The following is a 14,276-nucleotide window of genomic DNA, read 5'->3' as shown; positions in this document are numbered from 1 at the left end:
ACATCAATTCATTTGCAAATATAAATGCCTGCTGTAATACTGAGCATTTAATTAAAAAAGTGTGTATAAAATATTAAAATAAAACATGAAACCTGCAATTAATAAGCCATTTTTGTAGACTAAATTTCTTGGGACAAGTTAAATAGTTATAGATAAGAATAGACGAGTACAAATCAGTAAATGTGTAAAGCTTTAAACGCAGAGCTCAGAAGGAACACTGGCTTTGCTTTATCTTTGCTTTTAATTATAAAATTACAATCCTTTTATCCAGATTAGTTTATAGTGCGACACACCTAGCCAGACCCAAACGATGCACTTTGCATAGTGGTGTATTTCTTGCACAGAAAGGATTCAAACCGGCTGTTTCGCTGCTTCTCCTACAGCAACATGCCAAGCACGTCCTTCTCCATTCTGTGCATATGGCACCTTCAGTAGAATACCTTTTTTTGTGTGGTTTGATTGAATGATTATGGTCAGGGAGGTCTCCCTCACAATGAAAGTTCAAACTACCAGCTGACCTGTGTAAATTACATTTAGCGTGAGGCTGCTACAAATTAGGCTCCCTATTCTCCTTGTGATGCCGACAGAATGGAGGTTGCAAAGAAGTACAGAGCCTTGGAAATGTATCCCACCAAGGCTGAGGCAGTCCATTATCTTGGTCCTGCGTGCATGGCACAGACAGAGAGGAATGGGGGGGGGGGGGCATGCACCCTCACACATAAGGTTATGATCATGGGCAAAGGTTGTAATTCAGCTCGCTTACTTGTACTTCACATTCGTTAGAAAAGCAAATCTGCTGTTTAGCTGAAATCTGCCATGTACATACAAAACTCAGTGGATTTAGCTGATGATTTTAGTGACGAGCTTTGATCTAATAAATAGTTGTAGTGTACACCTTCATTAGATTTACGCTGAAAACAGTGCTGATATTGATCAGTCACGAAACTTTGGTCCTAATTATTGGTATTCTCATTAATTGATCATTCTGTGATAAATGAGTTGTCTTAGTAAAAGAAATGATTCCAATCTGCAAACTGAAACTTGTGTTTTAGCAGTGACAAAAATAATTACAAATAAGAAATCAGTGTACTGATGAAGTGAAGGATGCAACTGAAGTATAACAATTCAGATCATATTGTGACAAGTCTTTGAAAAGGACAAAGAACAACAACAACGGTCTATTAAAACATCTGAGCAGAGGAATAGTTTAGAACAGTTTAGGTTGAAACAAAACACACCTGACAGTTTAAGAAGAAAAAATCTTGTTTAAGCTTAAAGAAACAGCTCATTCGTTGAGGAGATGAACACTTGTTCTTGGACTGTCTGTGATGGATGTATAATTAGTGCTTGGACCGCTCAGCAAACTGACAGCGAACAGGACTGGTCCTCAGCCTTGAGTCGGAGAATACGCTCAAGAAGCGAAGATTATATCAACGAAATAGCTTATGAAAAAAGCTTATATAAGCTTAAGTGTTCTTACATAATATTGGAAAGCTATAAGGTAAATGATTAACACATGAATAGAGAGGTAGTGCATGCTCAGACTCACTGTAGACCTGGAGATGCCCCTTGAAAGCAGTGCCTCCTCTTGGGTTCTCGGCTTTGCATTCATAGGTTCCCGAGTCCTCCAGCTGAATGTTGGGAATTTCCAGCACAGCCTGGGACTTGCGAAGCCTTGCTTTTTTGGGGATGTTCCCATTTATCTTCCTCCATGTGATTGTTGGCACTGGACTGCGAGGAGAGAGGAGTGGGATTATATACTCATCAGTACAGTGTAAAAGAGGCCGAGCGGTGTTTGCACACAGTGTAGGGTGTAAGCTGCAATGATGCAAATCACTCCGATACCAGGCAAGTTTTACTTCCATTAAAAAAAAGAAACTTACTACTAAAGAAGAGAAACGTACATATATATCCAGCTGTAATATGTAGTAATACAAATGCTATATTTTCATGTGCCTTCACCTTATATATATATAATAATATAATAATATATAATTTTGATTCTGTCTTATGTTGCATGTGTGAACAGTTCAATTTATTCATTAATCAAGTTGCATATGTTTGGACAGTTAGTCAAAAAAAACAATGTGAAGGCATCGCTGTGAGCTTTTGGAAACTGTTTTCAAGTTGTTTTATTTGTTTGCCAGTGACCTACAGATCCCAGAAGTCCTTCATTTGGAATTGATTACAGACACGTCATAATGAGTATTTAATGTTGGTTCTGCTCTACATGGGAATCACTGACCTTTTGACCACCTGTAATATATTTACTACCAAATGACCCACACATCAGACCCCTGGTTTCAGAGGGACAGCGACAATATTCAAATCAGGCCATTACAACAGCCAGAGAGATTTGTATGATTAGTGTTTGAGCAGTGTCATCTATCCCTGTTTATTCACGGATTGCCCTATAGATCCTCATGACAGATGACTTGCACATGCAGAGACAGAATGCCTTACTATGTGCTCTGTATCAGCAGTGCTCCTGTATGACAACTAGATTTGACAGGTGTCTGAAAGATGGAAATGTGAAACCATGCAAACGTCCAGTGAACCCATCAATCATTTAGCCAAGATGGAAATGTTACATCCCTGAGTTTTTTTATCTGCTCTAAATTCACAAGGACATTGAAGTGCTCTTGGCTGCAATGGACTCAAATTAGGATTCAGAGCATGTTTTGTATTAAACAAAGGATTTTTTTTCCCCAAAGTGTTTTTTTCATTTTGAGCAGGAGTTTTGTGTCACATATACTTTTGGTTTAAACTTTTACTTTGTAATTCTGAATAGCTGACTCATTACCTTACAGCATGCATTTAGGTTTCCTCGCATCACTGAAGGTGTGAAGCTCTGTCACTAAAAATGAATGTCTTGAGAGTCTGAAAAATATTGATTTAGCAGTATCTTTGCTCTGCATGTAAAATGTGGAAAAGCATATTAGTTTCTTAATATTACACTGTATATGATGATGTACGATGACACATTCATATTCACTTGTTACTACCCTGCTGTGATCTTTCAATTAGTCATGCATTAATCCTGTCAATTAATGTGGAAAATCACCAGTACTGTAGCTCCTCATCTGCAGCACAGACAGCTATGCATTTTAACATCATGACGAATTAGCAACAGATATCGTCCCATACATACAGTATGGCTACTATGAGCAAAATCTGGGGCCTGATGTTAGATCAAATATCTGTGGTCTAATGCGAGTCCATTTGCTTGTACTTGGCACTCTCATTTTACTGCCCCTGTGGGGTGCAGGAACAACATAAACAAATACTTTCAGCAGGCACAGAAACTGAATCAGCGCTCATAAATACACTGTAGCATGCACTTATGAGGACCTTCCGTATATGTTATTGATGGAGAAATTTGCAAGAGCCCTTTGCTGCAACTGAAGCCTGGACAAGGCAGAAAACAGAGCAAATCTATAGAGACCTTGAGGAGCTGGAACATGAGGGTGAATCTTCCTGGGTCCGTGGCAGGATTTCTTTTTGCAGGCTGAATAATGAGCACCAGGCCTGTACATGTTCACAGGACTGGGGGTGGCCAGGAGGGAATAGACCCACTCAGTTTAGAAACGAGAAACTCTGCCTGTCAGTGTCTTCTGTATGAAACTGCTGGCATTAACTCCTGAACTCTGACGCTCGGGTCCTGTCTGTTTTATCAAAGTGTACAAACTGAGTGTTTCACGCCCTGACATCATGGATGTGTTACACACTGGAGTTTATGTAAGGTGTTAAAGTATTCAATTTAAGATTGTGCCCATAGGCAACCTCTGTAGATTACATCTTAATTAGCATTCCACACAATTTCTGTGCCCTCATCTGGACTGGTAACATAATAAAGGTTGAAAATTAAATCTAATACCAAAATAAAGTGGAGAATTGGTTTTCCTCAGATCATTAAGATCTAGATATTATCCTGCCATTTAGCTAATTTCTAAGTTCTCAATTTCTTGGTCCCTCTAGGAACTGTGTTTTAGGGAGAATCGACCTGCAGCACGAAGCCACATTTTACCCGCATGATCGAAACAAAACCGAATGTCTCTCAAAAACATTAATCATAGAACCAAGAGGATGAAATGCGTTGTCATTAAGAGGCACTCTCCATTGCTGCTGACAATGTGGTCCTTGTGCACCTGTACAAGGAAAGTAACTACAAGGGTTTCAAGAGTTTGATTCCCTCCGGGGTCACTGAAACTAAAAGTATATCCTCTACTCTAAGGCAATTTGGATGAAAGCATCCACCACATGTCACATATTATATTTTAAGTGGAAATGAGTGGGAGATTGTGTAACCCATCGAGGGTACAAGGCTATTTGAACTACAATGAACTTCATACTCCAGTATACCTTGAAATGAACGCCGCTAACAGCACTGCACTTTGCCGGGCTTCTCATAAATCAGACCGCGAAACCAGAGTTTTACATTGAATTTATGCTGTTTGACAATCTATAGTTATTATATCATCAACATCTACTCATAGAAAAAAAAACAATGTCATATTTAAGAACATCATGTATTCACTTGACGAGTTATACTTCTACTTTCAGTTTACTGTACGCTGTTAAACATCCAGTAAAGGCGAAATGTTCGTGTGACAGAAGCAATTGTGAATCTTTTTTGCTACAGATTTCTACCCAGAAAAGACTGACTGCAGGCTAGAAACCAGACAAAGCAGCAAAGCAGTGGTGGAGATGATGGCCGTGAACAGGGCCTTATTTTATCACTATATTTGTTTGCAACTCCAGCTGCATACGAATGAGCTATTTTTCTATTGACATCTATTGACAGCTGTCATGTAATCCAGGAAAATGCCTGTCGAGTCATGTTAGGCCGACGTAATTTGTTTGAATACAAGTCCTGTTGCTGATGTGATAAGCCTATTAGCGCTCACGGTAAAATGCTAATGAGGCCTCTTTCCAGCCAAAGTTGGACGTGGTTTTATTCATCTATTCGATGTATATGAAGTAACAGCAGCAGCACAGTGATGCTCCACAATGGTGAACAGTGCTTATCACAGGCTTTGTACTGTCACAGAAATGCAGGTTGCAAACTCAACTCTTGCAGACTTTATTAGAATAATGTTAAAGGTGACTGGGATGCAAAACTCCGAAAAGCTCAGTGGACTATTTTTATTGTTCTCTCCCTCATTTTCATTGTCTCATTGTTCTCTTTGCCCTTGACTGTGGCCTACAAAGTACTGTCACTAGTAAATATCACAACAGACAATCACATCAAGGAGCTTTGGCATTCTCACACAAAGAGCTTTCCTGTCCCGTCTTAGCTAGTGGTGCCATCATAAATATTGATCAACAGGAGAACAAAACCCATTTTAACTTCATTTTCAGTGCTATATAAAGACTGGCATTTCTTAATAGGGTGCATTGATAAATCATTCATCTCTACGTAAAAGGGTAAGTCACCGGGATCACCGTTTGACTGAAAGCCATCAAGCACAAATTACTTCATTGAGGGAAGCTCAGGGCGAGGATGCAAGCTGTTTGGCTGCTCCACAAGCATCCAACAACTCCTGCTTAACTTGATAGGACAAACCAGGGGGTGTGACATTGCAATGCAGGTTCTATATATTTAGGAAATGACTTCCCATAATGTGGATAATTGAAATCAAGGTAAACAATCATGAGGTCCTTAGTCATCTGCAGATTAGAGACTGTTTGCACTTAAGACAGGAGTCAGCGATGAATAATTCATGCTGAATAATTACAAACAAAATGAAGTAGGGGTGATGAAAGACTGTGTTGTACAATGAAAATTATTTCTAATACCACGTCAACCTTGCTTTATGGAGGAACAGACTCAAAATGTTTTGCTTAATTTTGCATCTGAATGTTCAAATGTTACAAATAAAGACGACTTTCTTTTTGAAATCACTATTATTTTGTTAAAAAAAAAAAAACTCAATTTAAAAGATATTTGAATTTAAAAAGGCAAGGGTTTTGTAAACCATGAAGCCAGCAAGGCTAACTTTAGTAACAGGGTAAGTGGTTTGGGTTTTAGTCTCTGAGGACAAAAGTGTGTTTTCCCTCCTGGCAGACAACTATTACCAATTTCATTTTTTCAGAGACACAACCTTGGCTTTCCACATTCATAACAGACCCTGAAAGCGCCCAGGAAACACAGATACATTAGGGCTCTCAATTATGAGAACACATGGGTCCCTGGGGCTGAATTCCCTATTCAGTCTTCCCCCCATGCACTAACATGCCATCTAACAGCTGAGCTACGATGCTGCACTTCTCTACACTCACTTAACATTGTGCCTGAAGACAAGATATGCCTGGTTCCCATTCAGGTAATGGAATAATGTAATTTAAAGAAGAGTGAAAAACAAAAGGAGTATTATCTAAAGGATCTCTCAGGAACAGAGCAGTGATAGCCTGTAGTTTATTGTTCCAGGTGATTAATATGATACCGCTGTAATAAAAAACTTCCTATATTTGTGCAATATGTCCTTGTTTACTTACTTCCCCAGAGCAAAGCACTCTAGCCTGACAGTGACTCCTTTGGCAGCCAGAACAGATGTCGGGAAATGCACTTCAATTTTGGGCTCATATTCACCCATGACACCTGGAAAAGGTTAAGAAAGAGGAATGGCAAACATTAGTACCAAGCGGATTGAACCAGCTACTTACCCGTCCATTTCCCCCCATTCCCCTCATCTTTACCTGCAGTGTGCTACACAGAGACTGGGAAAAGTGTTTTAAAGATAATAGGGATGTTCAGTTCTTATCGCTCTGGTGCCTGTTTTATGTATGTAAGAAACAACTGAAGAAAAAACATGAAGCAGCAAATCAAAGCTTCCTGATGTATAGACACCTCAAAATACACATGGTGCTGTGCACAGGTGTGGGTCTGCACATTATGCATGCCATCTGGCGTGCATTTCAACTATGCACCTTTAATTTATACACTGTTTATTGATAGGGGTGGTGATGCTGGTTTAGATCAAATAGAGAGCAACTGAATTATTCAATTTTATTTCATCATATTTTAGATGAACATACTGGAATAAAGTATAATCAGGATCAGTCAGAAAATGCTGTCCTGTGAGCCAAATTCCACAAAGGTAGCATACTGTCATCACCACAAAGCCTGCTGGGTAAGAAATGGTAGAAAAGCTTACAAGTAGTGTGTTATCCTTGAGAATTAGTAATCCGCTCGACAATTCTACAAACACATTGTGAAAGACACAAGCGATAACATGTTGTCACTTTTTTTTTTTTGATTATTCATCTGCATGTAAGGTGGTCATTTATATCCATTTGCAGGAACGATACATCAGTTGGCAATGAGCACATTTGGAGCAACAAAGGAAAACACCTTCATCTGGGATCTAATTATTATTATCTTCCTTATTAAATGGGAGTTTGTGACCCTTTACAGATGAATATTAACAGAATGGTGGCATGTTGCACCACTGACGGACGCACTGCTAACCTTCCCAGGCACCTTCCTGAATTCACAGCAAAACACATCAGACGACGTGCAGTGCTGCTGCATGTGCACTGTAACGCACATGATCAGTAAGACAAATGACCGACATGACATTTGAGAAACCATAATTACACCTCCTACGTGTACCTGACACTTTTTATGTGGTAAAATGAATGCCGCAAAGGAGGAGTGGGGTTACTGAATTGTGGCCTACTATGAATGGAAAAGTAGTTTTATGATATTTGTTCCAAAGAACTTTTCAATTTCAATCTCATTCTCAACATTTATGGCTCCAAAGCAGCCCTTCACATATAATGAATTTGCAATATTTCACAGCATCATGCCATAGTATATTCAATATGATATTCAGTCTCAGTGGCTAGACTTGATGGAATTGAAATAAATAACGTCTAGACTTTCTACTACCTCATTTGTAGTTTAGATTTATATTTTATGTTCCAGTTTCATTTATTAAACACATGAAAATTATAGATTTCTGTTGTGCTTTGTTCTTCTGAGGACCAATTTCAAAGCTGCCTGTCCTGAAATTTACTGGGACGCCGAGCTTACAGCCTTGAACGTGTTGCATTGGCTTTCTGATGCAGCGATAGAGGCATTTTAAGACACCTCTCAGAAGCACGAATGCAGGAGAACCTTTAAAAGTCTGATAAGAAAATAGAAAATGGAACAATCAATACATAACTTCAATAATCCAAATTAATAAAACTGCTTTAAAATGCATGAAAACATTATGAAATACTCAGATTTAAATCCAAATTTGACATTTCCTTTTTATTTGTGAAATGTTAAACAGTAAAATGGTAATAATTTCCTGACAATTTCCTCTTGCTTTCTTCATCTGCATACACTTGACAGCTGGACTGGTCTCCTAATTGTAATTGGATTGTCACACCCCCACTGTGGGACTCAGTGAGGAAGCCGCCCTAGAGGCACTGATCCTCCATCTATACTGCATTAGCAAGGCATCCATGTTTTATACAAAGACCGTGATTAATATTGCACAAAGTGTTGCCATAAACTAGCTGATCTCTGGCAATGTAACTTTAATTATTTATTAAACTAAAATTTCTTGTTGGGGTTAAGGCTGTAATTTCACATGCAGACAATGAAAATGTGACGCCACTACATCCAATCCAAAAATACCGCGTTGCTTTGAAAGGAACAGTGGTGTTCTTTACCATATCAGTTGTGTGTTAATTGAAAGTAAGTAAGTGGTCATAGCAGAGAGGGTACACTCAGGTTAATGAACATTGAGTTGTTTTGACTACTGCACTATGATGGTTAGTAAAAAAAAAAATCATGTCGACATCCAATAAGGCACTGGGCCTGAGGTCCTCAATAACAATTTGCAGTCTAACACAAGACACGACCATATGGAGACACATACAAACATTATGTTTCACTGATATTACTGTCAGTGTGGGGAGAGAAAATGTCTTATGACAATAATAACACCAGCAGCACTGCAGTCCAACGGGAAGCTTTACCGCTCATCTGTGAGTGAAAACAACTGTTGAAAGTCCAACGTGTGCGACAGCATCCACGTGAGGTGGAAACATGTTTTAAATGACCTGTCAATCACTTTGAATGATAGAATGATAGCAGCTTATCACTGACAATTTCCATCAAATTAAGGCTGTAATCAACAATTGTCAATAGAGCTCATGTAAAAGTGAGCCCCCGCTTTTACATAACTGTCACTAAACTATCACCACATAATTATAACTATCAACTATAAATAAAACCTCCCTGAGGTTTGTGTTCCTTTAATCAAAAGAATGCTATGACTGACAAACAACGGCTGCAGACGGATAGATGCTGGTGTCAACTACAGAACTGCATAACAGACTGTAAAATATCAGATTTGTTCATAATTTACAGAAATTTGACTCACACAGTAACATTACGCACTTGCTTCTATTCAAACTAAACAGATCAATCAGAAAGGAGCGTGTTTCTGAGATGAACTGTATGTCTGTTTAAAAAACAGTGCATTAGCCCAGAATTCAGTGCTTAGCCCAGCTCTGCTCAAGGTGGATTGTGAATTGACGATCAATGGCTTCCAGCAGGGTATAATGGAGCCCAGATGCTTGTTTTGATTAAGAGACTCATGGTTGGAGCTGACAGTGGCGAGCCACACACAGATCCAGCTTGAACTGTCTACTGTGTAATAATCACTCACTTTTACTGAGGCACAGATTGCAGCATCTGATTGGTCAGATTCCAATGACTGAGGGGTGCCCACAGCATGGGAGCATTTGGGTGTCTGCTGTGAGGTGTGCCAATGCAATTTTCGGCATTTCAGACCCAAATTCACAATATAGAAGGCAGCAGAACATCATGAGATTCGCAGAGCGAGAGATGCCAAGACATTCTTTGGCATAATGGACCTACAGCTGTAGAGATTTGATTTGGCCATGCTGCGTCGTGTTGCAGGTGACGGTGCTGTCCGTCAGCCAGCATGCCATAGCCACACATCACGACACGGATGCTGAAAAGTTCATTCAACGCTCAGCATATTAAGATAGCAGGCTGACCACATGCCCTTCTCACTGTGTTTTGCATCTTGATTAATGAGAGCGCAAACCAATTTAGCATGGTTATGTGCTTAGTATTATGCATGTCTCTGGGGGCCACTCCATACAAGGTTATGCAAATACAGAGCAGGACTCTTGCTGGAAGCGATGTAATCCTTAAGAGGTAAACTCGTGTTGCAGCATTTGGAGCAGCCCTGGTTCCGAGGCACAGAGGCCCTTTCACAGCATCACTGGGGATGTAATCTCAGTGGCTCTTTGAAACCTTGACAATGACAGGCACCTGTGTGAAGTGACGGACGTCTCTGTGTGTAATCAGATGTAAAAAGCCTGTAGGTGAAATCCACACCTGAATCCAACAAACAGCTCCGCCGCATGGCTCCTGAGAGGCTAGTATAAAATAGCAAAATCCCATCCACAGCAAGGGCCATTGATTCAGTTAATTTTATGCTGGAAAATGATTTCCCTGATGGCCAGTTTCACCAAAGCACATTGTGAGTGAAGAAGGCTCCCCACATTAATGTTAAAGCATTGCTCACTGTTTATTTACGGTGTGTATGGAATTCATAACGCTCTCCACTAACACGAGTGCTCAGCGAAAAGCAGAGACCGCCTAACTTTTATTAACCTATCTGATCTCAGGTTTTTTCTCCGAACACATTATAATATCATGAAATACTCCGGCAGAATATAAAATATGCTTTTAGATTTCCGTCTGTGCTGAACAAGTTCAGAAGGAGGAAGCACAAATCAAAACATTTTTACACTTTCAAATGAACAGAGAGGTCTCTGCAACACTTTCTGTGAGGTTTATCCAATGAAATCCATTAGATTTGTCTGTCTGGGGCATTCATACAAATCAGGGCCTATCGTGTATGAGAGGAGCTACAAATCTGAGAGCCTCACCGTCGGTTTTCAGCGTTAGAGGTGTTGGAGGGCTCAGAACCCGCGCGTTCGTCACCGTGTTCTTCACCAGACAGATGTAGCTTCCTACGTCAGAGGGCTGCACCTTTGAGATGTACAGGTTTCCCGTGTCCTGGGAGATGAAGCGCCGACTGTCCTCAGCGACAAATGAGGGGAACTCGTTAAACACCCAGCTGTAGACGACCTCTATAAAAGCAAGTGGAGACAACACATGTAGAATTCTAGCATTTGGTAAAAACACTCCATGCACAATAGTGTATGAGGTGAGCTACCATTAGAATACTGTATATACTGTTTTAAAGCATTTCAAATAAACACAGAAAACTATTAACCAGTGATAATTTAGCGCCACATTGCTAATATTAATTACTGCTCAATGCCTGTGACACAATAATAATTTAAAGACGTAATGAGTGTGGGATTTGGACAGCAACAAAGGACCAGCTTGCTCATCAGCTTTAAGTTAGTTTATACAAAGCACAGAAAAAAAAACACAGAGGCCCTTAAAGATGAAAAAAATGGCAATGAAAAAGAACCTTAATGAGCCGGCTATTTGCAGCACAGTTATTCTAATTAATTGGTGATGCTGTCAGAAAGGTAAAACTGGTGCATGATAACTGAAATTCAGGGTGGACTGTTTCCAGTGAGCTCGGCTGTGCGTCTCGCTAATAATCTTTGAAAGATTATGAAGCTATTTGCATCTAGGTTGAATCTTTTATATTTTATTCATGAATAACAGTGTGTGATAGTGTAGGATATAAACCCCCGATCCCTGGCAGACTTGGCAGCTTATGTGTTTAGTATTCTTTACAGTGCATGCTGATATACAAATTAAATTGTTCAAAAAGAAAGATTACACAGTTTCTTAGAGCAGAATATGTGAGTTTGCATTGAAAAAAGTAAAAAGGAGGCACAAATAATTGGCAAAGTGACCTGAATAGGACTAAGTGGGTAATAAAATGGATGGATGTATGAATGTATGAATGGATGCAGACTGTTGTGTCTATTGTGCATACTTCTACACAGCAACATCCATCATTATGTTGAAAAAAAAAAAAGATGACTTATGAACTCTGGGACAAATTAATCTATTAAATGTTGTACTTTCTGGACAAAAAACAGACGGCTATACATTCTTCATACTATCGATGTCATCTTGGAAATAATGAGTAGTTTCAAAGATGTTCAGACCTGAAAGATCTGAACTTAATTCAACACCCACAGTTAGTGGCTGCAATAAAAGTGCAGAAAACTGAGTGAAATATTGGATGTGAGCAGATTAGTTTACACATGCAGCATCATTTGCTTAATCTACTGAGACGATGACTTGACAGGAAGCAGGAATGAGGCACATGGTTGTAATCCAGACAGCTACAACACAAGCTGACTGACTGGACTCCATAAAACAGAATAGACACCTGAGGTTCAACAGGCTTTTTCAAACCTCAGCATACTTCATAAAAGGTAAAACACTATTTATCAGAGACACATGAAAACTCATCACAAGCCGTCAAAGCCACAAAATGGAAAATAATAAACTTTTCACATCTGAGTGATTCCACGTTATTTTCAGCCATGAGACCTATCTAATTCAAGTGGCGTTTTAATGTCTCTGAATCACACCACAGCCAATTTAAGCCAAACATTGTTTAACACTCCCTACACAATCTGAATTTCAATGGTGACACGCTCTGACACACCAAGGCATTCATCACACCAGCAAATGTTATGGCTGTGGCGCTGTTTTAAATTATCTTAAAGGTTGGAGATCATTTTTCATTTCATGTCAGCAACGTTGAAGAAATAAATTATAATCTTACCTGTGCTGTGTATTTGAGCATAATCCATAAACATGAAAAATACGCATCAAATAAAGGCCCAACAGCCTGTTGAGGCCGGCCTGCCATTTACCAAAATCTAAGAGGTAAATACTCCAACAATGAGACAAATCTGGCTTAAGAAACCTTAACTTTGTGACTGTAGTATGACTATTTGAAGGCCGCTGTTTGTGTAGATAAATAACATTAAAGCAGCTAAAACTAAGAGGGAGTTGTTTTTTTTTTTACTGTTTTAGTTGAGGGACCGTTAAAGCTTGTGAGATATAAAGAACATTTTTCTATAACACTTTGAACTTTTTAACCACAGAAATAGAGCGAAAGGGAGTTGGAAACTTTCCAAAACCTTTGATCACGGCTTCGTTTTAAGTGCCACTTTGCAGATCTGATCTTTTGTGTCGTTTCTTATTTGTTTGCCGTCTTTGGTTCATGAATGCTGATTTGACAACCTCTGTCACAATTAATTTAGCGACTTCATTCAGACAACAAAAACAAGAATGATCAAAGTATTAAAATGAGCCACAGCAGTCGACTTTTGGTACTGAGGTTATAATCTCATTATTCTGAATTGCACTTTTAACAGCTGAGTGCTTATCTATATAAAATATTCTGTACTGATCCAGTCAGTCAATCTAATACAACCAATGTAACATGAGGGTCTTCTCGCATGTCATCGTGACTGAAACCTGGATGGATTTTACAGCTTACAGCAGCAAGACTGTAACAAACCCTAAATGACAGAAAATCACTATTTCCATTAAACTGATCTCACTGCGTAACATCATCTCCACAGTCTGATTCTAATTTTATGTCAGTCACACTTTCAGCCATTCAAGAGAAAACCGTGGTGGAAAAATAAAAGCATTATGTACGCTGGTGTGACCTGTTACTGCAGTGTGAAAAATGACATCCACCTGGAGCAAAGGCAACATCTGTGCTGTGATTGATGGAGAACTTCTGCACTCCTGCACATCTGCACCACACTTTAATCTGTCAATCATCAGGAATCGTTAATCATTAATCGCCTCCTTTTTCTTAATCACTGACTCTCCGGTTGCTATCGAGACATTCGAAATGCCATCCGCAAATGGAAGCGGGTGCTGAAGAGCACTTGGAAAGCATTCCCACGGGTGCAGTGCAGCGGTATGACAGAGCTGATGCAAACAGAAAGCCTGGATGATTCATGGCTCACATAAGAGCTTACATTAGAGGACAACTGCAGAGAGGCATATTCAAGATACGCCATCAAACAGCAGTGTCTGTGCTCTGCCTATGTGAAATAATTGGCTGTGTTACATTTCTTTTCATTTCTAATGACCCAGCAAATCTGATCTCTGAGAATCTGTGCTCCAGCTCTGCTGTCGCCATAACTTATCACATCATTTGAACAGCACGGCTGGATGGATGGGAGACGGACGGGCACTAAAACTAACCATCAAAATACAATGCAATACATAAATAAATAAATAAATAATGGGCGCAATCATTCACCTT

At 39.5% G+C, this 14,276-nt stretch overlaps 1 protein-coding gene across 3 annotated transcripts in view; it reads right to left on the bottom strand.

Moving 5' to 3' along the window:
• The window catches only part of cntn5 (contactin 5), an 87,813-nt gene that overhangs the window by 24,129 nt on the left and 49,408 nt on the right, over positions 1–14,276 (bottom strand). For all 3 annotated transcript variants that reach the window (XM_076735563.1, XM_076735561.1, XM_076735562.1), the window contains exons 7-9: positions 10,930–11,133; positions 6,499–6,601; positions 1,550–1,731 (exon numbers count right to left, since the gene is read on the bottom strand). In XM_076735563.1, coding sequence (XP_076591678.1) covers positions 1,550–1,731; positions 6,499–6,601; positions 10,930–11,133 — 489 coding nt within the window. The remainder of the gene's footprint in view (positions 1–1,549; positions 1,732–6,498; positions 6,602–10,929; positions 11,134–14,276) is intronic.

This window comes from Chaetodon auriga, chromosome 7, assembly GCF_051107435.1.
Source record: "Chaetodon auriga isolate fChaAug3 chromosome 7, fChaAug3.hap1, whole genome shotgun sequence".
NCBI classification, from domain to species: Eukaryota; Metazoa; Chordata; class Actinopteri; order Chaetodontiformes; family Chaetodontidae; genus Chaetodon; species Chaetodon auriga.
Note: the sequence above shows the minus strand (reverse complement) of the source record. Positions and strands in the feature narration are given on the sequence as shown.